At 38.0% G+C, this 24,967-nt stretch overlaps 1 protein-coding gene across 2 annotated transcripts in view; it reads right to left on the bottom strand.

Moving 5' to 3' along the window:
- Positions 1–6,245: 6,245 nt before the first annotated feature.
- BCO2 (beta-carotene oxygenase 2) overlaps positions 6,246–24,967 on the bottom strand; it is a 62,363-nt gene continuing 43,641 nt past the window's right edge. The window contains exons 8-12 of one of the 2 annotated variants that reach the window (XM_010830333.1): positions 24,214–24,381; positions 9,763–9,900; positions 8,992–9,174; positions 7,958–8,068; positions 6,246–6,861 (exon numbers count right to left, since the gene is read on the bottom strand). In XM_010830333.1, the coding sequence (XP_010828635.1) occupies positions 6,757–6,861; positions 7,958–8,068; positions 8,992–9,174; positions 9,763–9,900; positions 24,214–24,381 (705 nt within the window). In that variant the 3' untranslated portion in view covers positions 6,246–6,756. Of the gene's footprint in view, positions 6,862–7,953; positions 8,069–8,991; positions 9,175–9,762; positions 9,901–24,213; positions 24,382–24,967 lie in introns of both variants that reach the window. The other variant, XM_010830334.1, reaches the window with a different exon arrangement.

Raw genomic sequence — 24,967 nt, 5'->3', positions numbered from 1 at the left:
CTCTGCCTCTCGCTGAGGCTGGGCTCCCTCTGCCGGCCGGAGGCCGTTAATAGACGTCCCTTGTGCGTGCCAAGTCCCTTCAGTCTGGTCCGACTCTCTGCGACACTGTGGACCTTAGCTTGCCAGGCTCCTCTGTCCATGGGACTCTCCAGGCAAAGATACTGGAGTGGGTTGCCATGCCCTCCTCCAGGGGATCTTCCCCACTCAGGGATCAAACCGGCCTCTTTTATGTCTCCTGCATTGACAAGTGGGTTCTTTACCATTTGACCACTAGCGCCACCTGGGAAGCCCTAACCGAGGTCCCTTACCATCCTCATCTCTTGGAATAGCAAGCACTCAGAGAGGTGGGCGTGCCTCGGAGCGTTAGAATAAGGTGGTTGGGGGCTTAGTGTCTTTCATTGTTACCTCTGCTCAATGAAGTCCTTCCCACTCTCCTCTAGACAGCCCTGGGTTACAGTAGAAACCGCCAGTTGCTGCTTATTCTGAGATGAGTCCCAGGGACAGCCTATATAGTTTAAAGGGAGCAAAATTTGAGGGCACGTGGGGTATCACGCGGCTTTCAGAAATACTACCTTTGGACTATTGGTAATGAGTCATATTAAGGAGACCGCTCAAGCTGTCTTTATCATCCACATGCATGCATGGAGCCATTTATCACTCTGCTGCTACTAAGTCGCTTCAGTCGTGTCCGACTCTGTGCGACCCCAGAGACGGCAGCCTACCAGGCTCCCCCGTCCCTGGGATTCTCCAGGCAAGAACACTGGAGTGGGTTGCCATTTCCTTCTCCAATGCATGAAAGTGAAAAGTGAAAGTGAAGTCGCTCAGTCGTGCCCAACTCTTAGCTACCGCATGGACTGCAGCCTACCAGGCTCCTCCGTCCATGGGATTTTCCAGGCAAGAGTACTGGAGTGGGGTGCCAGTGCCTTCTCCGATTTATCACTCTAGGTTGCCACAATGCAAGCACGTTCACTTGAGAAACATACACATATTAGCAATTCTCTGTCCATTGTAGACATCTCCAGAGTGAAAAGACCTTGTTTTCTTGCATCTTCTCAAACTACTTACAGTTCCCAGTATGCACCTGGTCATGTCTTTCCTCAATTCATTCTTTCGTTAAATAGTTACCTATTAAATAGTTATCTACTGTGACTGGCACTGTCTCCGGCACTGGAAAGGATGGATAAAATCATGGGCATGGCAGAAATTAAAGCCCCAGTGATGGTTTCTCTCAAATGCCTCCTGACTCCAGCTATATATGCTCTTTGTTCTGCATTGAATTATTAATATGCAGCAAATATTCCTCACATGTTTTCAAATATTTTTCTCCTTTCCCCCATTGGGTTGGAAATAAAATAACTTTAAATAATTATAAACCAGAGATTTTTTAGATAGAGATTCACATTCTAGTTCAGTCCTCTCACTTTACAGATAAGAAAACACAGACCCAGATAAGTGAATTATTTATCCAAGATCACTTATAATATAAATGTTTCCCAGGCATTGACTACATGGGAGATAAACACTCTAACCTCTAACACTTCACTTGTTCTGAATACAGTTTAAGGAATCAAAACAAAAGGTAAAATGATAGAAAGAATTTCTGAGAAGTTGATTTACTTATTTGCTTTAGTAAAATATGTCATGGTATTTGCAGAGTTCTTGCTCTATTTTATTAAAGCTAATTCTATATGAAGACACTCACCAGATTCACCCTCAAATTCACTGGGGCACAAGCCCCTGTGGTGAATTTCTATTGTATTCAAATACAATAATGAATTTGTATTAATCTTGTTACAAATCAAATTGTGTCCTCAAAGTTAAATGTGTTGATGTCTCAACCGTCAGTACCTCAGAATATAGCTTTATTTGAAAATAGTCTGCAGAAGCAGTAAGGTCACTAGGGTCACTAATCCCTTTTCCCTTCACTTGCATACCACATACTTCTTTCCCTGAGTCTTTGGACACTGGCTAGTTATGAGTTGAACTTATGGAAAGGAAGAGGCCCTGCCTAGGCTTTGAGCCTCAGTCATGCTCTGCTGTGCTTAGTCACTGTGGCCCACCAGGCTCCTCTGTCCATGGAATTTTCCAGGCAAGAATACTGGAGTGGGTTGTCACGCCCTCCTCCAGAGGATCTTCCCAACCCAGGGTTAAATTCAGGTCTCCCGCACTGCAGGCCAATTCTTTACCATCTGAGACACCAGGGAAGCCCAAGAATACTGGAGTGGGTAGCCTATCCCTTCTCCAGGGGATCTTCCTGACCAAGGAATCAAACCAGGGTCTCCTGCCTTGCAAGTGGATGCTTCACCAGCTGAGCTACCAGGAAAGCCCCAAGACTAAGTCATATGCTCATTCAATTTCCAAAACTTTGTGCACTGGTTTACCAGCCATACACACTTAGATTATAAAATGTGGTTGATCCTGTTTTGTCTTCTCCTTTGAGAACTGTGTTGATGGCAGGGCCAAGGCAGAATCCAGGCATCTTTGGATCAAAATCTTATTTTTATACTGCTAATCTTCATATGTTTGAGATTCACTCTTTGTGGAGTAGGACAGAGTAAAGGTTTATAAACAGAAGAAAGGCATGATCAGATATATCTATGTACCTCCCAGATGTCACCTGTGGTCTTCTTCACCCTTCAGATCCAAATAAGATCTGGATAAAACTTCCATGTTTTGTCTGGGGGGATACAATGCCTTTTCAAAGACTCCTGTGAATATCAACGGGTTTATGTTCTTACGCTTATCTCGGCCTCTAAGCTCCCACATCTGTTGTATTAAGTTCTGTCTGGGCATTTTCTTGCCATTCTGTACCTACTGCTGCTGTTCTATATCTCACCAACCCAGACACGAAACCCCAACACGTGGCATTTGTATGTATGCAACTCTCTGCTGAAATGAATAGGGTTTGTGATGTTTATAATAACCCTCAAGGAAAACTGAGAAGAAACTATGTTGGTCCAGGACTGTACAGTGAGCCTAATGAGCTCACATTGCCCCAGACTACATGTTTGCAGGGGGAGCGGGGTTTCCTCCAGCAACATTCAGTATGCACAAGGAGCATGCGCAGGTTAAGTGGCCTGGGCTTGGCGTATAACTGAAGGGAAAGAGAAGAAGGCATTTGGGCATATGGTTTAAGTGACAGATCTAGACTGATCTGGGCTGTTGGTAAAAACTGATGGGGTTTAGAAATGCAAAGATTATATGGTCTCTAGTGCCACCTGTTGCCCAACTACATGAAGAACTATTCAGTTCAGTTCAGTCGCTCAATCGTGTCCGACTCTTTGCGACCCCATGAATCGCAGCACGCCAGGCCTCCCTGTCCATCACCAACTCCCAGAGTTCACTCAGACTCATGTCCATCAAGTCAGTGATGCCATCCAGCCATCTCATCCTCTGTCGTCCCCTTCTCCTCCTGCCCCCAATCCCTCCCAGCATCAGAGTCTTTTCCAATGAGTCAACTCTTCGCATGAGGTGGCCAAAGTACTGGAGTTTCAGCTTTAGCATCATTCCTTCCAAAGAAATCCCAGGGCTGATCTCCTTCAGAATGGACTGGCTGGATCTCCTTGCAGTGCAAGGGACTCTCAAGAGTCTTCTCCAACACCACAGTTCAAAAGCATCAATTCTTCGGCGCTCAGCTTTCTTCACAGTCCAACTCTCACATCCATACATGACCACAGGAAAAACCATAGCTATGACTAGATGGACTGTTGTTGGCAAAGTAATGTCTCTGCTTTTCAATATGCTATCTAGTTTGGTCATAACTTTCCTTCCAAGGAGGAAATCTTTTAATTTCATGGCTGCAGTCACCATCTGCAGTGATTTTGGAGCCCAAAAAAATAAAGTCTGACACTGTTTCCACTGTTTCTCCATCTATTTTCAATGAAGTGATGGGACCAGATGCCATGATCTTCGTTTTCTGAATGTTGAGCTTTAAACCAAATTTTTCACTCTCCACTTTCACTTTCATCAAGAGGCTTTTTAGTTCCTCTTCACTTTCTGCCATAAGGGTGGTGTCATCTGCGTATCTGAGGTTATTGATATTTCTCCCAGCAATCTTGATTCCAGAAGAACTATTAAGTTGGTACAAAAGTAATTGTGGTTTTGCACTGGCTGAACTTTGCCTTTTGATATTGGAATACATTCTTGAATAAATGTGGTCTATGTTATATATCATTTTAACACAATTTCTTGCTTTATTATTTTTGCTAATGACTTAATACTTGTTTACTTTATATTTATTTTAGACTAGGGAAATGATGTTAGAGAAAAAGTAAATTCAAATGAATTTTTTATTCAACTTCAAAATGGGCAGTAAAGCAGCAGAGATAACTTGCAACACCAACAACACATTTGGCCCTGGAACTGCTAACGAACATACAGTGCAGTGGCAGTTCAAGAGGTTTTGCAAAGGAGACAAGAGACTCAAAGATGAGGAGCATAGTAGCTGGCCATCAGAAGTTGACAAGAACAAATTGAGAGCAATCAACAAAGCTGATCCTTTTACAACTACATGAGAAGTTGCTGAAAACCTCAGTGTCGACCATTCTACAGTTGTTTGGCATTTGAAGCAAATTGGAAAGGTGAAAAAGCTCAATGAGTGGGTGCCTCACGAGCTGACCAGAAATTTTAAAAAATTTCATTTTGAAGTATAGTCTTCTCTGTGTAACAACAAACCATTTCTCAATCAGATCATGACTTGCAACGAAAAGTGGATTTTATATAACAACCCGCGGTGACCAGCTCAGTGGCTGGACCAAGAAGAAACTCCAAAGCACTTCCCAAAGCCAAGTTCAGTCAGTTCAGTTCAGTCACTCAGTCGTGTCCGACTCTTTGCAACCCCATGAACCGCGGCACACCAGGTCTCCCTGTTCGTCACCAACTCCCAGAGTCCACCCAAATCCATGTCCATCTAACTCAAAGCCAAACGTGCACCAAAAGAAGGTCATGATGATCTGCTGCATGTCTGATCCACTACAGTTTTCTGAATCCCAGTGAAACCATTACATCTGAGAGCATGCTCAGCAAATCAATGAGATGCATTGAAAACCGCACGGTCTGAAGCCAGTATTGGTCAACAGAAAGGGCCGAATTCTTCTCCATGACAACGCCAGACCGCAGGTCACACAACCAATGCTTCAAAAGTTGAATGAATTGAGCTTTGAAGTTTTGCCTCATCCACCATATTCATCCGACCTCTTGCCAATTGACTACCACTTCTTCAAGCGTTTCGACAACTTTTTCCAGGGAAAACGCTTCTACAACCAGCAGGAGGCAGAAAATGCTTTCCAAGAATTCATCGAATCCTGAAGCATGGATTTTAACACTTATTTCTCACTGGCAAAAATGTGTTGATTGTAATGGTTCCTATTTTGATTAATAAAGATGTGTTGAGCCTAGTTATAGTGATTTAAAATTTATGGTCTGAAACTGCAATTACTTTTGTACCAAGGTAATACCAACTTTTCATGAATCTCTGAAGAACCAGACACCTGAAGATTAGGGAAAATGCCTGATTTTAACAACATCTCTCAAAACAACAGCCTCCCAAGCCTGAGCTGGGGGCAGGATAGGAGGTAGTAGTGGGTGGTTCAGCTGCAGTGGCATCTGCTGTGGACAGCAGAAAAGTAGGCATTTTAGAAGGAGCATGCAAGCATGATATCCTCTGTGAGTACTTAGAAGCAACAGGTAGGCTGTGATGGGAAAAAAAAAGGGGGAGCTTTTTCAGACCTACATTCACATTCTACTAGCTATATTTATTTTTATTTCTTCTTCCAAGTATGAGAACCTCTGTTACCCATCTATCTGGTGGTGACAATTTTTAGTTTTTGACCCAGGTCTAGTTTTTCTTTCGTGTATCTTTATTACCCATAAGATATTTCCAGTAAATATAAATTTAAAACTCTCTTCAAAGTTGTATCAATGCTTAAGGTTTTCAAAGAAGATCCCTTGTTGGGGTCCTTTAATGGACCAGGACCTGGTGGTCCAGAGGCAACCATAAGAAAGTGAAAAAGAGAAAAAGGCTGAAACACCCTGGTTTACGCAGAAAACCAATAAAGTCCTTGACACAGGACTTGCGTCTCTCACGAAGGCACCGGGCACCCTCTCGAGGAGGGGTGAAGGCACAGGGTTCCTTCTCAAGAGAGTCTTAGAAGCCCGGGCAGGAGAGTGAGCAAGATGGGTTTCTGCGCTCCAAGGAGTCAGCCGGAGAGAGAGAGAGAGAAAGAAAGACACAGGGACCCAATCTCTGATGGAGCAAAGTTGCTTTAATGATTTTTCTGTGAGTATATATAGTCTGTATATATATTCTTTTGTCAATGATAAATATCAGAAAATCAAACGTACAGTAACCGTTACCAAGAGAACAAGGGATGATGATGGTCACAAGGTCAGGAGACAATCCATATCTCAAGAAAGGGGATCGAGACTAAGCAGTTTTGTCGTAAAGAGAATCTTTACTAAAGATGTAAGCCTGTCTCACACAATGACCCCAATTCCTGGGAGCAGTGTGCTGTTCCGCTTAAAAAGAAACAAAGGACTTGTGAGAAACAGCACTTAGGAATCCTCCTGTTAAACATTCCCTGACAATCCCTAAGAAAATATAACACCATGATTATTTCATGAATTCAATTTTTAACAGAAATTTTAAAAGCAGATGTCTACTGTTTGGAAGGTAAGGTACACTTTTGCTCTCTCTTACGTAGCGAGCACATTCATTCAAACCTAGTTCCCAGAGCTCGTGGCTGTTCCATCAGATGGTCACGAAGGTGCCATGGAACCCATATGGCATTTGCACAGGCACTTCAGCTCGGCCCAGTTCTTCAAAGTTCTTGGCATCCAAGACAAGGAGAAAATTTTTTTGTTCTAGAAAAAGAAAGACAATACTGAAAATTCTCTTTGTTTCTATCAGAAATCTGTTTCCTCTAGTGGGCTGTAAAATTCCTAAGGGAGAGACCATCTTTCTCATCTTCATATCCATTCCCATCACTGGGCACAGTGGCTTGCTGATTCATTCACTAAGTGTTTGCAGAATGATGAACTGAACAAAAAAAAAGGAAATTATAGCTGAAGAAGTCCATACCTAGAGCAAAGAAATTACATTTATATCTATCACCTTCATAGAATCTCTTCGGGTTTAAGGATCTTCCTACCTGCTCCTTTTCCATCTCCTAAGAGATATAAAAATTCTTTCTCCCAAAATAAAATGCCTCCATTTTGTGTTATTCTGGAGCTGTTCAAAAGGTAGCATTGCAAGGCAGGTTGAGATTTGCCCTGGTCTAATTACAGGAGTAGCAAATATACTGCATGAGGACTAAGTCCTAAGCCCATGGCAGACATTACTGATTACACTTTTCTCACCAAAACTTTAAAAAGTGTCACAATCCTATACCTAGGCAGCTACTTATAAATGATCAAAGTTGGAACTCAAAGTGAATCTATCAGCCACAAGGCTTCTCTAGACAAGAAATTAGATATCAAGATTATTGAGACACTAGGTCAGAGGCTATCACATTAGATTTTTGGGTCTCTCAATTAAAACTGGCAGCACAGAGGGTGGTATAAAATATTGGACTAGAAGTCAGAAGATTGGGATTTCAATACTGGCTTTACAACTACGAGATCTGATGCAAGTCTCTCAACTTCCTTAAGTTACAAATTCAACATGTGTAAAATGATACCCACAAAGCTGTTTTGATGACTAAATAAGATAATATGTATGAAAGTAGTTTGTAAATAAATTCCTATCCAAATGTAAATTATTATGATTCTACAAGTAGAATTTTAAAACTGTAATAAAGTACTAATTATGATAAAAGGGTATCTAAATAATACAGAGAGAAACAAAAGGGAAAAGGTATCAAACTGGAATCAAAATAAACGATCAATAGCATCACTAAATATAACCCTCAAAAGGCCCAGTGCTAGTTTTCTTTCTGACTAGTGGTGGAAAAACATTTACCTGGTTAGGGGTGATCACCACAGAAAGAATGACCCCATCATCTTCTTTACTGGCTCCTGGTACCGGAACAAAAACAGGTTCTGAGGGATAAAAGCCATCTTCTCTCCAAACCTGTAAGTCCCCAAAAAAGTATTTGATAGAAGACTGGTTATAAGCTGGAAGTGTTCTATAGCTTTTGTCAGCCCCAGCATGAATTTGGCTGCCAATACAACAGTCCAACAGTGGAAGAATCAGGCTTACTGAACTGAATATAGGAGAGGGAGCCTTTGCAGTGGTAAATTCCATCATCATCAAACACAAGTTGTAGAGTTATAATTTCCCATCAACCGGAAATAGAGGTGTCCCATGATTCCTCTCAAAATACCATCAAGCATAGAATTATTTTTCTGGGCTTGTGGTTCATTTAGATTCCCTAGAGGGAACATACCCCTAATTCCATGGTTCTCAGATTTAATAGAAGTAAGTGGCTGCCCATTTGAGCAACAGGGATGGACCTAGAGATTGTCATACTGAGCGAAGTAAGTCAGACAGAGGAGAAATATCATTTGACATTCCTTGTATGTGGAATCTAAACAGAAATTATACAAATGAACTTATTTATGAAGCAGAAACAGACTCACAGACTTAGAGAACAAACATGATTGCTAGGAAAGGAATATGGGGAAGGGATAGTTAGGGTGTTTGGGATTGACATGTGCACACTGCTATAATTAAAATGGACAACCAACAAGGTCCTAATGTTACTACAAGAAACTCTGCTCAATGTTAGGTGGCAGGCTGGATGGGAGGGGAACTTGAGAGAGAATGGATACAAGTACATGTATGGCTGAGTCCCCTTGCTGTCCTCCTGAAACTATCACAACATTGTTAATGGGCTATATTCCAATATAAAATAAAAAGTCTTTTTTTTAAAAAAGTAAGTAGCTGCTTATCTATTTTAAAATCTCAAGATCTACCGTAAACAAAACAGTAATTAATTCAAAGGGCAGAACAGGTCTTTAAAGAGTTCAGAAAAGGAAACGGAATTTCATTACCCTCCGCGTCTTGTTCACCACGTCAACCTTGATCAGAGAATCACCCACCACATGCCGGAAGCCACAGCCATAGAAGAACTGATACTTTTTTCCATTGAATTGGCCATAGTTGATCTGCGGAAATTCAATACCTCCTTCCTCTTTTAGGTCCTCAGGATATAGATTTTCATAAGAGCACCAAATCTAAAAGAGGGCACAAAAGAACTGATTGCTTAATTCTTACTTTCTTCAGGTCAGTGTGGGGGCTAATACCATATAAAAGTTTGTGACAGGGCTTGAGAACTGAGGTTCTACATCATTTTTAAAAATATTGTTTCTCTTTTCATCATACGTAAGAACACATAAAAGATTATTGGGTTTTGTGACTAAGTTGTCTAATGGCAAAGGAGGTGGACATGGGCTTTTATTTTACTAGAGCTGAGACGCTGATAGCTATACAGTGATATGTAAGCACAAACCACCTAAAATGTGGGGATGGTCAGCGCCAACCTTAAATACTTAGACAGGGCACGACAGTTTGAAAGCTGTATAAACCTCTTTCAAAACACAAAAGGGATAGATAAACACAGTGCTCACTCCCACCTAGAATTCTGCAACTCTTTTGCAAGCCATGCTCCATGATCCTACCCTGCTCAGCTGAATGTTATAAAACTTACTAGGCACCAAACATTGTGGAGAACAGCCACACTACATAGCCACACTACTTTTCTAGTGAATAAAGAAGCACTGCTGAGGGTCAAAGTCTTAGGCTAATATCCATTCATAGCATACCTTTCCATCAGCCTGTTTCACAGCACTGGCTGAAGAATAGGTCAACGGGCTGAGGTTCTCTCCCTCAGGGGCATTCAAATTGCCAAGTAAGGGCAAAACAAACCTTCGAGGGGAAATTTTGGCTGTTAAATTATAGACCTGTTTAGGAGAGAGAAGTAAACAGATGAGAAAACTGTCATGCATAGAATAACAGCACATCCCAATAATTGAGATCCAGTCAACATTATTGGCATTTCTAAGTAACTACATAAACAATCATTTTCATTCATTCATTTACTCATCAAACATCAGTTGAGTACCTTCTCTAGACCAAGCATTGTTTTAGACACTGGGAATACAAAACAGTTTCTGGCCTTATATTCTAGTGGAGGAAGAATGGTAATAGATAAGAAATAAAATATATGCTACTTAAGTAGTACCAAATAAATAATGATTATACAGCTCAAGTCAGATAGTGATAAGTGCCATTAAGAAACACACTTAAAGGTGAGGGACTAGAGAGTAAAATAGGTGCTTCCTTCCTCAGGTTTGGTCTTTCTCTATGGGGCTCTGGAACTTCCGTGATTGAAATTACTCATGTAGAGGCTATATGCTTATGTGCTGATCCCCAACAAACACTCTGGGCAACCAGCTTGGGTGGTCTTCCCTGGCAGGCAGCATTTCACACATGTCACAATCAGTTGCTGGAGCAATTAAGCAAGTCCTAGGAGAGGGCTCTTGGAAGCACACCCCTGGTTTCCTCTAAATTTCATCCCATATATCTTTCCTTTCTGTTGATTTTTCTGAGACCTATGAGCCCTCCTAGTGAATCATCAAAACAAAGAACAGTTTTGGGGGCCCCTCAACACAGCCGCTCTGCAGAGATGATGTTTAAGCAGGAGACCCTAATAAAATAAGTGTCTTTTCTGACAGTAAGAATGGTTTAAGCACATCTTCCTCTCTGGAAATACTCTAAGATGGGGAATAAACTGTATCATTTTGTCTTATATACCTAGTCCATATTATCTCCATAACATGCAGAAATGTTTTCAATACTCCTACCAAGTAAAGATTTAGTGTTGTTTTTAAGCTTCATAAAGAATTAGCTTTGGGAACTCCCCTGGTGGTCCAGTGGCTAATAATCCACGCTCCCAAAGCAAGAGTTCCAGGTTTGATCCCTGGTCAGGGAACTACAGCCCACATGCCACACTAAGCGTTCACATGCCACAACGAAAGATCACGCGTGCTACAACGAAGATCAAAGATCCCACGTGCCACAACTAAGACCTAGTGTGGCCAAAAAATAAATAATTTTTAAAAGAATTAGCCTTTAAAAATTTACTTTTAAATTTATTTAAACATGTTTGGTCTTTTGCAAAATCAAAGGTGAACAAAAAGAGAGTTCCAATAGTGGTGAGTTAGGCAGCATGGATCAACCATTTCATTGATAACAGATAGAAAAGCTGGACAAAATGTTTAAAACAGCTGTTTGAAGGCACTGGTGAGCTAAAAAGCCAACAAAGAATGATAGAGCATAGATTTGGAAAGAAAAGGAAACCCACAGATAGAAACTACATATTGGGGGCAAATTTCCACTAAGGACATCAGCTACTTTTAAGAAGAGGCAGTTGAAAGGCTAAGAAGATAGAAATATTTTATTAAACTTTTTCATTTTGAGATTATTGCAGACCCATATGCAGCTGTAAGAAACAATACAGAAAAACAATTGATCTTAAAATGGGCAAAGGGCATTTCACCTAGACATTTCACCAAGATATACAAAGTGAATAAATATAGGAAAAGATGCTGAACATTTTTAGTCATTGGGAAATGCAAATCAAAATGACAATGAGATAATACTTCACACTTATTAGGATGGTTATTATCAAGGCAAAAAAAAAAAAAACCAGAAACCACAAGTGTTTGTGGTTTGAGAATGTAAAGAAAGTGGAACCTTTGTACATTGCTGGTGGGAATGGAAAATGGTGCATTTGCTGTTAAAAACAATTTGGCAGTTCCTCAAACAGTTAGATATAGAATTATCATATGATCCAGCAATTCCCTTCTAGGAATATGCCAAAAAGAATTGAAAACAAGGACTCACACAGATACTTGTACACCAATATTCATAACAGCATTATTCATAATAGCCAAAAGCTGAAAACAACCCACATGTCCCTGAACAGATGAATAAACAAAATGAGTATATACATACAAGGAATATTATTAAACCTTTTAAAGGAATGAGATTCTGATACATGCTACAGCATGAGTGACCCATGGAAAGATTTTGATAAATTAAGTAAGCCAGACACAAAAGAAGAAATATTGTATGATTCCATTTATATGAGGTACATAAAATAGACAAATTTATAGAAACAGAAAGTAGGATAAAGGCTACCACAACCTTGGGAGATGGAGGCTATAGGAAGCTGTTATTTAAAGGGTACAGAGCCTCTATGTAGGATCAAGAACAAGTTCTGAAAATGAACCACAGTGCTGGTTGCACAACATTGTCACTATATTTAATGTCACTGAATTATACACATAAAATTGTCTAATGGTAAATTTTGTGTTATGTATATTTTACCACACAAAAAAGAAACAATGAAGAGAGCTCTCATGAGCCTTCATGAAGTCTCAACAACGATCTCTTACATAACTACACTACAATATCACAACCAAGAAACTTACATGGATATAATCCACCAACATTATTCAGATTTTATCCATTTAACACACATTCATTTATGTGTGTTTTGTGTGTGTGTGTAAATTTTATCATATGTAAACTTATATGATCACCACCACACTCAAGATACAGAACAGTTCTATCACTACCAAGATCCTTCATGTCACACTTTTATAAGGATATTTATAAGGATATTTATAAGGATATTGCCACATCAACTCCCTCATCACTTGATCCTAATGAGAAGAGATTTTGATAGTTTTGAAAAGCTAGAGGGACAAAAGTTGTAGTTCAAAGTCTTCAAGAAGGGAATGTCTTGATAAACCTCTAGCTCTTTTGGTCACTACCCTTTAAGATGTACCCTAGGAGTAAGAATAAACAAAAACAGTCCAGCTCTTGCAGCAACTGTGTCATGTTTCAAATTATCTCAATCTTTATAACTAGATTAAGAATATCTGCAATTGATAAAGTACCTTAGCCATCTGCCAGAAACAAATGAAAATCTTCTCTGAAGGAAGACAACAGAGTCTCCAAATATTCCTCCTAAAATTTTTCAAACACAATATTCTGTGTAGAAAAAAACTTAGTCAGCACTTAAGAAGACAGAAAAGTATAATTCAAAGGAAAAAAAAAAAAGATAAGCAACAGATGATAGAAACTGAACCACAGGGGATCCATATAATACAGTTATCAAACTTTAGCTATTCTGAATACATTGGAGGAAATTATTTTAAATTGGGGTTATAGCAGAGAATCACAAATTATAAAAGAGAAGGTATTCAAAATTCCAGAACTGAAAAAAGCAATGAGTTTAAGACCATAGTGCCTAGATTTAAGAGCAGGATACATACAGCTGAAGAAAGAAAGTTTGAATGGTAAGATAAGAAGAAAAGAGCCAAAGCAAGATACTTAGAGCAAAGGATGGAAGATACTAAAAAAGAACATAAGCAACAGAGAGCTAGAGTAGAAAAGGGTATCATATGTGTACTCTAGCCCCAGAAAGAAAAGAGAGAAAAGATTTATTAGATGCAATATTTGAAAAAATACTGGGTGAAATTTTTCAAAGCTAATGAAAGACATCAAACCATAGATTCAAAAATCCTTAAAAAAATAAAACAAAAGGAAATCATACTGAAAAATATCACAGTACTAACTTCAGAAAATCAGAGAAAATCTTTGGGGGGTAAGGGATCAACTTCAAAGCAGCAAAGCTTTTAACTGACAACTGATTTCTCAACAGAAATCAGAAGACAATAAAATGATATCTTTACAGTGTTGAAAGAAAATAAAAACCTAGATTCTTTATCCAATGAAAACATCTTTCAAGAAAGAAGGTATAATAAAGACATTTTTCTGACAAACAGAAATAGAGATTTCATCACCATATCAGCATATCTAAACTAAAGAAGACAGTAAAAGATGTTCTTCAGTCAGAAAGACAATAATACCACATGGACACCCAGAGAGGCAAGAAGGAATCAAGAGCAAGAGAAGGTACTGATGTAGGTAAATGGGTAGTATGGGTAATTATGTTTACATAAAACAATATTGATAATAATGCTTTACAGGGGTTAATATAAAGAGAGAATTAAAATATATAATGAACAGTAGCATATAAATCGGGAATATAATAAATGGAGTTTAAGTGTTCCAGACTCCCTCCATTGTCTGGAAAGAATTAAAAGAACTAATTTATCAATATAATATATTGTGCTAAGTCAGTAAAGAAAACTATACACAAGGTCAAAAGACAACCCTCAGAATGGGAAAAAATAATAGCAAATGAAACAACTAACAAAGGGTTAATCTCCAAAATATACAAGCAGTTCATGCAACTCAATACCAAAAAAACAAATAACTCAATCAAAAAAATAGGCAAAAGACCTAAACAGGCATTTCTCAAAAGCAAACAGATGGTGATTAAACACATGAAAAGATGCTCAACATCGCTTATTATTAGAGAAATGCAAATCAAAACTACAATGAGATATCACCTCACACCAGAGGGCAGAGAGAAGAAGCAAGAAGAACCAAAATCCCACAGCAGCTAGAATGAAAACCACATTACAGAAAGTTAATCAAAATGAAAAGGCAGAGGGTTATGTCCCAGATGAATGGACAAGATAAAATCCCAGAGAAACAACTAAATGAATGGCGATGGGCAAACTTTCAGAAAAAGAATTCAGAATAATGCTAGTGAAAAAAGAACAGAGAAGATGCAAGGAATGTTTACCAAAGACCTAGAAGAACTAAAGATCAAACAAACAGATTTGAACAATACACTAGAAGAAATCAATAGCAGAATAACTGAAACAGAAGAACAGATAAGTGACCTGGAAGACAGAATGGTGGACATCACTGCCACAAAACAGAATATAGAGAAAAGAATGAAAAAAAAAAGAAGAAGACAGCCTAAGAGACCTCTAGGACAACATTAAATGCACCAACATTTGAGTTAGAGGGGTACCAGAAAGAGAAGAGAGAGAGAAAGGACTCAGGAAAATATTTGAAGAAATAACAGTTGAAAACTTCCCTTACATGGGAAAGGAAATAGTCAGCCAAGTACAGAGAGTTCCAGGCAGGATAACCCCCAGGAGGAATACACTGAGACACACAGTAATTGAACTGACAAAACTTAAAGACAAAGATAAAATGTTAAAAGCAACAAGGGAAGAACGACAAATAACACAAGGGCACTCCCATCAGGTTATCAACTGATTTCTCAAATCTGGCTTGTAGAAAGAAACTCTACAAGCCAGAAGGAGACGGCATGGTATATCTAGAGTGATGAAAGCGAAGAACCTACAACCAAGGGTACTCTACCCAACAAGACTCTCGTTCAGATTTGATGTAGAAATGAAAAGTTTCCAGACAAGCCAAAGTTAAGAGAATTTAGCACCACCAAACCAACTTTACAAGAAATGCTATAGGAACTTTCTCAGCAGGAAACATAAGAGAAGGAAAAGACCTACAAAAAATAAATTCAGAACAATTTAGAAATTGGTAATAGGAGCATATATATCAATAATTACCTTAAATGTAAATGGATTACAGGCACCAACCGGCTGGGCAGATGAAAATGTGTGCATGTATGCGCTTCCACTTACCACGTAACTCTAGTTAACCCTTCAAATTCTATGTAATTATTTTATATTGTTCAGTTCAGTTCAGTCGCTCAGTCATGTCCGACTCTTTGCGACCCCATGAACCGCAGCATGCCAGGCCTCCCTGTGCATCCCCAATTCCCAGAGTCCACCCAAACCCACGTCCATTACATCGGTGATGCCATCCAACCATCTCATCCTCTGTCGTCCCCTTCTCCTCCTGCCCTCAATCTTTCCCAGCATCACGGTCTTTTCCAATGAGTCAGCTCTTCACATCAGGTGGCCAAAGTATTGGAGTTTCAGCTTCAACATCAGTCCTTCCAATGAATACCCAGGACTAATCTCCTTTAGGATGGACTGGTTGGATCTCCTTGTAGTCCAAGGGACTCTCAAGAGTCTTCTCCAACACCACAGTTCAAAAGCATCATTCTTCAGCGCTCAGCTTTCTTTATAGTCCAACTCTCACATCCATACATCACTACTGGAAAAACAATAGCCTTGACTAGATGGATCTTTGTTGGCAAAGTAATGTCTCTGATTTTAATATGCTGTCTAGGTTGGTCATAACTTTCCTTCCAAGGAGCAAGCATCCTTTAATTTCATGGCTGCATTCCCCATCCACAGTGATTTTGGAGCCCAGGAAAATAAATTCTGACACTGTTTCCACTGTTTCCCCATCTATTTGCCATGAAGTGATGGGACCAGATGCCATGATCTTAGTTTTCTGAATATTGAGCTTTAAGCCAACTTGTTCACTCTCCTCTTTCACTTTCATCAAGAGGCTCTTGAGTTCTTCTTCACTTTCTGCCATAAGGGTGGTGTCATCTGCATATCTGAGGTTATTGATATTTCTCCTGGCAATCTTGATTCCAGCTTGTGCTTCTCCAGCCCAGCCTTTCTCATGATGTACTCTGCATATAAGTTAAATAAGCAGGGTGACAATATATAGCCTTGACATACTCCTTTTCCTATTTGGAATAAGTTTGTTGTTCCATGTCCAGTTCTAACTGTTGCTTCCTGACCTGCATACAGGTTTCTCAAGAGGCAGGTCAGGTGGTCTGATATTCCCATTTCTTTCAGAATTTTCCACAGTTTATTGTGATCCACACAGTCAAAGGCTTTGGCATAGTCAATAAAGCAGAAATAGATGTTTTTCTGGAACTCTCTTGCTTTTTCCATGATCCAGCAGATGTTGGCAATTTGATCTCTGGTTCCTCTGCCTTTTCTAAAACCAGCTTGAACAACTGGAAGTTCATGGTTCACATATTGCTGAAGCCTGGCTTGGAGAATTTTGAGCATTACTTTACTAGCGTGTGAGATGAGTACAATTGTGTGGTAGTTTGAGCATTCTTTGGCATTGCCTTTCTTTGGGATTGGAATGAAAACTGTCCTTTTCCAGTCCTGTGGTCACTGCTGAGTTTTCCAAATTTGCTGACATATTGAGTGCAGCACTTTCAAAGTATCATCTTTTAGGATTTCAAATAGCTCAACTGGAATTCCATCACCTCCACTAGTTTTGTTTGTAGTGATGCTTCCTAAGGCCCACCTGACTTCACATTCCAGGATGTCCAGCTCTAGATGAGTGTGAATGATCACACCTTCATGATTATTTGGGTCGTGAAGGTCTTTTTTGTACAGTTCTTCTGTGTATTTTTACCACCTCTTCTTAATATCTTCTGCTTCTGTTAGGTCCGTACCATTTCTGTCCTTTACTGAGCCCATCTTTGCATGAAATGTTCCTTTGGTATCTCTAATTTTCTTGAAGAGGTCTCTAGTCTTTCCCATTCTGTTGTTTTCCTCTATTTCTTTGCATTGATCACTAAGAAAGGCTTTCTTATCTCTCCTTGCTATTCTTTGGAAATCTGCATTCAAATGGGCATATCTTTCCTTTTCTCCTTTGCTTTTCACTTCTCTTCTTTTCACAGTTATTTCTAAGGCCTCCTCAGACAGCCATTTTGCTTTTTTGCATTTCTTTTCCACAGGGATGGTCTTGCTCCCTGTCTCCTGTACAATGTCACAAACCTCCGTCCATAGTTCATCAGGCACTCTATCTATCAGATCTAGGCCCTTAAATCTATTTCTCACTTCCACTGTATAATCATAAGGGATTTGATTTAGGTCATACCTGAATGGTCTAGTGGTTTTTCCCACTTTCTTCAGTTCAAGTCTGAATTTGGCAATAAGGAGTTCATGATCTGAGCCACAGTCAGCTCCCTGTCTTATTTTTGCTGACTGTATAGAGCTTCTCCATCTTTGGCTACAAAGGATATAATTAATCTGATTTCAGTGTTGACCATCTGGTGATGTCCATGTGTAGAGTCTTCTCTTGTGTTGTTGGAAGAGGGTGTTTGCTATGACCAGTGCATTCTCTTGGCAGAATTCTATTAGCTTTTGCCCTGCTTCATTCTGTACTCCAAGGCCAAATTTGCCTGTTACTCCAGGTGTTTCTTGACTTCCTACTTTTCCATTCCAGTCCCCTCTAATGAAAAGGATATCTTTTTGGGATGTTAGTTCTAGCAGGTTTATATTGTTTGGTTAATCATATTTCCATATGGCTTGCAATTATAATTATCTTTTTTTTTTTGGTCTGGCTATTGTTTGTGAAATCTGATAACATCTTTTCCATTATGTAACTATTATTCATTTAATACCGTTGTATCATGATTGGTCAACAGAAAATAATAGGATTCTGTAATACTGAAACTACCATTTAATAGAAAAACTTGTAATCACTTTTTAAAATCCAGATGCAAAATCTTGGAAGTTTTTGAAAAATACAAATACCCAGGTGTTTTTTATCTCTCCGAAGCTCCAGCTATGATTCTAATGAGCAGCCATGTTTAAAACCAACTGGACTATATGATGATCTTTTATGTTTATCTAGTTTGTTTCATTTTTTTCTATTTCATATTCAGTGTTCCCACTTCATTTAGTTTATGTTTTCCCACTTCTCCATCTCTCTCCTTTTGTTGTTCTTTTTCAAACCTTTATTGAGTGTAGTATAAAAGCTTTTGTATACATATATATACACATATATTTATAAAGGTTTTGTGTATATATATACACATATATATATGTATAAGATAATATATATATATTAGAAAACATGAATTTTTGTCTAGCTAAAAAAATTTATGACATCTTGATTCCACCTGTTTGACTAAGTATGAATAGAATGCTAGATTTATCATTTATATTTGTTTAATACTTTGATATAGTTCTATTCATTCTGGCATCTGGTATTACTGCTGAAAGTCTAGAAAACTTATTATCTTTGTGATTTAAAACCTTTTGAATAAGGTTTGAAGCTTCAAATGCAATTCTGAGAAAAAGTTTTGTAAAAAAAAAAACAACAACAGGAGATTAACATATGATAAACAGCAAACTGCCAATGTTTGTTGGATCATAAAGAAAGCAAGGGAATTCCAGAAAACATCTACTTCTGCTTCATCAACTATGCAGAAGCCTTTGACTGTATGGATCACAACAAAGTGTGGAAAATTCTTAAGAGATGCGAATACCAGATCACCTTACCTGTCTCCTGAGAAATATGTATGTGGGTCAAGAAGTAACAGCTAAAATTGGACATGGGACAATGGACTGGTTCAAAATTGGGAAAGGAGTATGCCAGGGCCATATATTGTCACCCTGTTCACTTAACTTTATTCAGAGCACATCATGCAAAACATCAGACTGAATGAATTAAAAGCTGGAATCAAGATTGCCAGGAGAAATATCAACAACCTCAGTTATGCAGATGATACCACTCTAACAGCAGAAAGTGAAGAGGAACTAAAGAGCTTCTTGATGAGGGTGAAAGAGGAGAGTGAAAAAGCTGGCTTAGGACTCAACTTTCAAATAACTAAGATCATTGCATTACTTCAAGGCACATTGAAGGGGAAAAAGTGCGAACAGTGACAGCTGTTATTTTCTTGGGATCCAAAATCATTGCTGATGTGATTGTAGTCTGAAATTTTAAAAAGCTTGCTCCTTGGAAGGAAAGCTAGGACAAATCTAGACAGTGTATTAAAAAAGCAAAGATATCACTTTGCTGACAAAGGTCCATATAGTTAAAGCTATGATTTTTCCAGTAGTCATGTAAATGTGAGAGTTGGACCATAAAGAAGGCTGAGCACAGAACTGATGTTTCTGAATTGTGATACTGGAGAAGACTCTTGAGAGTCCTTTGGACTGCAAGGAGATCAAACCAGTCAATCCTAAAGGAAATCAACCCTAAATATTCATTGGAACGACTGATGCTGAGCTCCAATAATTTGACCACCTGATGAGAAAAGCCAACTCATTGGAAAAGACCTCGATACTAGGAAATATTGAAAGCAAAAGGAGAGGGGAGCAGGGGATGAGATGGTTAGATAGCAACACCGACTCAATCAACATGGATTTGAGCAAACTCCAGGAGATAGTGAAGGACAAGGGAAGCCTGGCATGCCACAGTCCATGGGATCACAAAGAGTTGGACACAACTTAGCAACTGAACAACAACAACAGTTAATAACTAAAGTACAAATTTTGTTCAAATTTCACAAAATTTTATGCTAGTGTCTATCGTTTGTTTTTATACCTTACTCAAGACTCCACACTGTATTTAATTGCACTGAGCAGCTTCAGCTGCATGCAACAAATTCTGATAAATTCTCTTTTCATTTTTATGCTGTTACAAATATTTTCTAATTTTTCTTGTTATGACTTCTTAGATACACCCATCATTTAAAAGTATACATTTAATTTCCAAATACATGGCATTTTAAAAGTATCTTTGATATTGATTTCTCATTTTGATATTAATTCCTCATTTAAATACTTCTCTGCAATCACCCTCTGTGTTTTTTCAGTCTTTTAATTTTATTGAGGCTTTCAATAACTAAGTCAAAGTTCTCTCTTGGGAAATGTCACATTGCACTTGAAAATATGTGAGTTATCTTCAAATATCTTTTGATATTGATTTCCAGTATAACAGTGATAAGAGAACAGATTCTATGTGATTTCAGTAACTTTAGACGACAAAATTTTTGCACCTTGTTTTATGTCCCTGGATATGCTCTGGTGTCTCCTGGTTTATAGTCTATGGGTACTTGAATAGAATAGAATTGAATAGAATTTGTCGCCTACTGTTGTGTGAAAATCTTAATTATGTTGAACTGGTTCATATTGCTTTTCAGGTCTACTATATCATCCCACTTTTCTCTCTAGTCATTATATTAATTTTTGAGAGTTTGATATTGAAACTCCAACTAAAAATCTTAATTTATCTACTTAAAAAGATAATTGTAATATATAGTGGGAGTATATTGTAACTTTGTTCGGTATTTTCCAAGTCTCTTGTAAATGTGTTGTCATACTTTTATAACTGAAAAAATAAAAAAAGAAAGAAGATATACAGATAGCCAAGAGACACATGAAACGATGCTCAACATCATTAATTATTAGAGAAATACAAATTAAAACTACAATGAGATATCACCTCATACCACTCTAAATGGCCATCATCAAAAAGACTATAAACAAGAAATTCTGGACAAGGTGTGGAGAAAAGGGAGCCCTCCTACACCGCTGGTGGGAATGTAAATTGGTATAGCCACTATGAAGAATGGTATGGAAGTTCCTTAAAAAACCAAAAATAGAGCTACCATATGATCTTGCAATCTCTGGGAATATATCCAGAAGAAGAAAAAAAAAAAAAGGACACAGTCCAAAAGGATACATGCATTCCAATGTTCATTACAGCACTGTTTACAATACAAATTAAAGCCAAGACATGAAGTGTGAAAGCATTAGTCACTCAGTTGTGTCTGACTCTTTGCAATCCTATGGACTGTAGCCTGCCAGGCTCCTCTGTAAAGGAATTCTCCAGGCAAGAATACTGGAGTGGGTAGCCATTCCCTTCTCCAGGGGATATTGCCAACCCAGAGATCAAACCTGGGTCTCCTGCACTGCAGGCAGATTCTTTACCATCTGAGCCACCAGAGAAGCCTCAGCCAAGACATTGAAGCAACCTAAAAGTCCATCAACAGAAGAATGGATAAAGAAGATGTGTAACATATATGCAATGGAATATTACTCAGCCATTAAAAAGACAGAAATAATACCATTTGCAGCAACATGGATAGAGATGATCATAGTGAAGTAAATCAGATAAAGCAAATATCACAAGACACTACTTATATATGGAATCTAAAAAATATGATACAAATGAACTTATTTACAAAACAAAAACAGACTCACAGACATAGAAAACAAATTTATAGTTTACAAGGGGCTTGCCAAGTGGCACTAGTGGTAAAGAACCTGCCAGTCAATGCAGGAGACATAAGAGACGCAGGTTTGATCCCTGGGTCCAGAAGATCCCCTGGAGGAGGGCATGGCAACCTACTCCAGTATTCATGGACAGAGGAGCCTGGCAGTCTATAGTCCATGGGTTTGCAGAGTCAGACGTGACTGAAGCAATTAGCATACATGGTTTACAAAGGGGAAAGATGGTAGAGGGGATAAACTGGGAGTGTGAGGTTGACATATACAGACTACAATATTTAAAATAGACAACCAACAAGGACCTACTAAATAGCATAGGGAACTCTGCTCAATATTGTTTAATAACCTAAATGGGAAAAGATTTGAAAAAGGGTAGATATATGTAAAAGAAACTGATTTTGCCCACTGAGCCCAGGCTGGTAATAGCTTATCGTGCCTTTCAACCAAAAGAAGGTGGAAAGGAGAGAGAGAAGTAAAATGGAATAAATAACTAATTATGATATGCTAAAAAATGAAGTCCAGAAACAGAATATAAATATATATAGATACTTAATTTTAGAATTAAAAATTCTTCTAGAAGATAACATAAAATATTTTTATGACCTTGGCATAGGAAGATGTCCAAAACAGGATTCACAATGTATTACTCATAAAGGAAACTATTGATATACTGGATCACGTCTGTTTATCAAAAGGTACCATTAAGATAATCTGATAAAGGTATCTATAAAAATACCTGCAGCAATTTCATACTTAGTGGTGATTTATTAAACATTTTCCAAATGAGGTGGGAAAATAATTACTGCTATCAGCACTTCTTTTCAAGTTGAAGTCTTAGCTAGTACAGTAAAAAAAAGAAGAATAAAATAAGATGCATAAGAATTGTAAAGAAAGAAATAAAACTCTCATCGTTTTCAGATAATATGAGTGTATACATAGAAAATCCAAAGTAATTTACAGATCAAACTAATAAGTGAATTTAGCAAGATCTCTAAATATGAGATCAATATACAAAATCAACTTCATTTCTACATATCGTCAAAAACAGAATGAAAGTTTTAAAGATAAAATTTACAACAGTTTCAAAACATTCTAACTCCCTAATGATAACTTGAACTAAAGATATGTAATATCCTCACACTGAAAACTATAAACATTCCTTCAAGAAATTTTAAAAGATTCAGGACTTTCCTGGTGGTACCATGGGTAAGAATCTGCCTGCCACTGCAGGGGATACAGTTTCAATCCCTGATCCAGGAAGATTCCACATGCTGAGGCACAACTAAAGTCAGTGCACCACAACTTCTGAGCCTGTGCACCACAGCTACTAAAGCCTGCGCTCTCTAGGGCCTATGGGCTGTAATTACTGAGCCCATGAGCCACAGCTACCAAAGCCTATGCGCCCAGAACCCATGCCCTGCAACAAGAGAAGCCGCTGCAATGAGAAGCCAGTGCCCTGCAATGAAGAGTAGCCCCTGCTCACTGCAACTAGAGAAAGCCCAGAAGGCCCAGCACAGCCAAATAAATAAAAAGAATAAATTTTGTTAATGTAAATGTAACTTTTTAAAAAGATATTTTAAAAGATTAAAATAAATGGAGAGAGATTCCCTGTTCATGAGTTGGAAGACTCAATATTTCTCATTATTGTAAAGATGTCAGTTATGTCCAAATTAATCTAGACAGATCATACAATATGATCCCAACCATGGTTTTTTTTGTTTGTTTGTTTGTTTGCTTTTACAAAAACTAATAAGTTGATTCTAAAACTTATGGAAATGCAAAAGGCCAACAAAAACTGAGGCAATCTTTAAATAGAAAGGAGCTAAAGTACTTATACTGTAAATATCAAGATATCAAGACCTACCATACAGGTATAATAACATAAGTAAGCTAAGTAAATGTAAGTAAACCTTAAAAGCAATGTTTTTTAAAAATTTAAGAATAAAACTACACCAGAAAACAATTTTCATTACATAATCCAAGGAAAATTTCTGCCTTAGATTGATTATCAGGAAAAAATGAATCCCTTCAAGCTGAGGAACTAAGACATTTTCTTTTATCGAAGGATTAATATTATAGTTTTGCTTTGCTTACCATTTTACTATCCCTTCTAAGAAATGTAAATATGTTTAGTGCTCAAGTGTAATAAGGAACTAATCACAAGTGTTTCAAAACATATTTCTTGGTTTTCTTTAATATAATTTTTACTAAGCATTAAGTACATATTTCGAATTATTCTGAAGTATTAAATAAATAAATTACAAACTTATGTCTTCAATGATTTAAAACCATTCTCCCTCTTTATTTGCCAGAGAGGCAAGAGAAACTGCAAATTCCAAGCCCAAAGCCAAAACTTGGCTAGATCAAAATTATTTTGACCACTCTTGACAAATCAGAGAATTCTACCTGATCAAGCTCTTTCCCAGTTTTCCTAAGATTCTGTAGTTGGTAGACTTCTAAAATTCTTCCATCATCCTGACAGCACAAATCAATGACAACACAGCCCTGGTCCTCAAAGGCATTGATTTGGTGAAAAGTCATAAAAGGTTTACTGAAGTACATCCCTGGAAGAAGCTGCAGGAACACAATGAGAAAGAGATATTTTATTTCCTTTAGGGTACAGATCCACAAAGTGCAAATTAAGATTTCTCCCCATTTAAGTAATAGGCCTGGTAGGTATGAAAACCAGAATATGGAATGTAGAAGCCAATCTGTTTAGATTTAAAATCATCTCATCTCATATGAATCAATAAACTGAGGCTATTTGATATAGACCAATCAACTGATTTAACTAACTTCAAAGTTCTCATGAAATATGGCCCAATATTTTGAAGAATAAATAACTCCTAAACTCTTTAGTACATGGTTAAATAGAAAATACTTCTATTAAAAAGTTTATAATAAATTAAGTGACTAATCCTCTGGAAAATGCTGTCATTACTAAAATGGGATTTTTTTGGTAATGAAATTATATGCGGGACTACAGTAAATTTGGGATACTATTTCTTTAAGGGGTTAAAAAGTAGAGAAATATAATAATGCTATTCATCAGGCATCTATAGAAAGATATTTAACCAATACGCTTTGGACTTTGGTGATATTATCATACTTGTATATCAAAATGTCATAAAAGCAACTAATAAAAATATAATTGCAAAAG

The sequence above is a fragment of the Bison bison genome, unplaced genomic scaffold, assembly GCF_000754665.1.
Source record: "Bison bison bison isolate TAMUID 2011002044 unplaced genomic scaffold, Bison_UMD1.0 scf7180017864518, whole genome shotgun sequence".
In the NCBI taxonomy this organism is placed as follows: Eukaryota; Metazoa; Chordata; class Mammalia; order Artiodactyla; family Bovidae; genus Bison; species Bison bison.
Note: the sequence above shows the minus strand (reverse complement) of the source record. Positions and strands in the feature narration are given on the sequence as shown.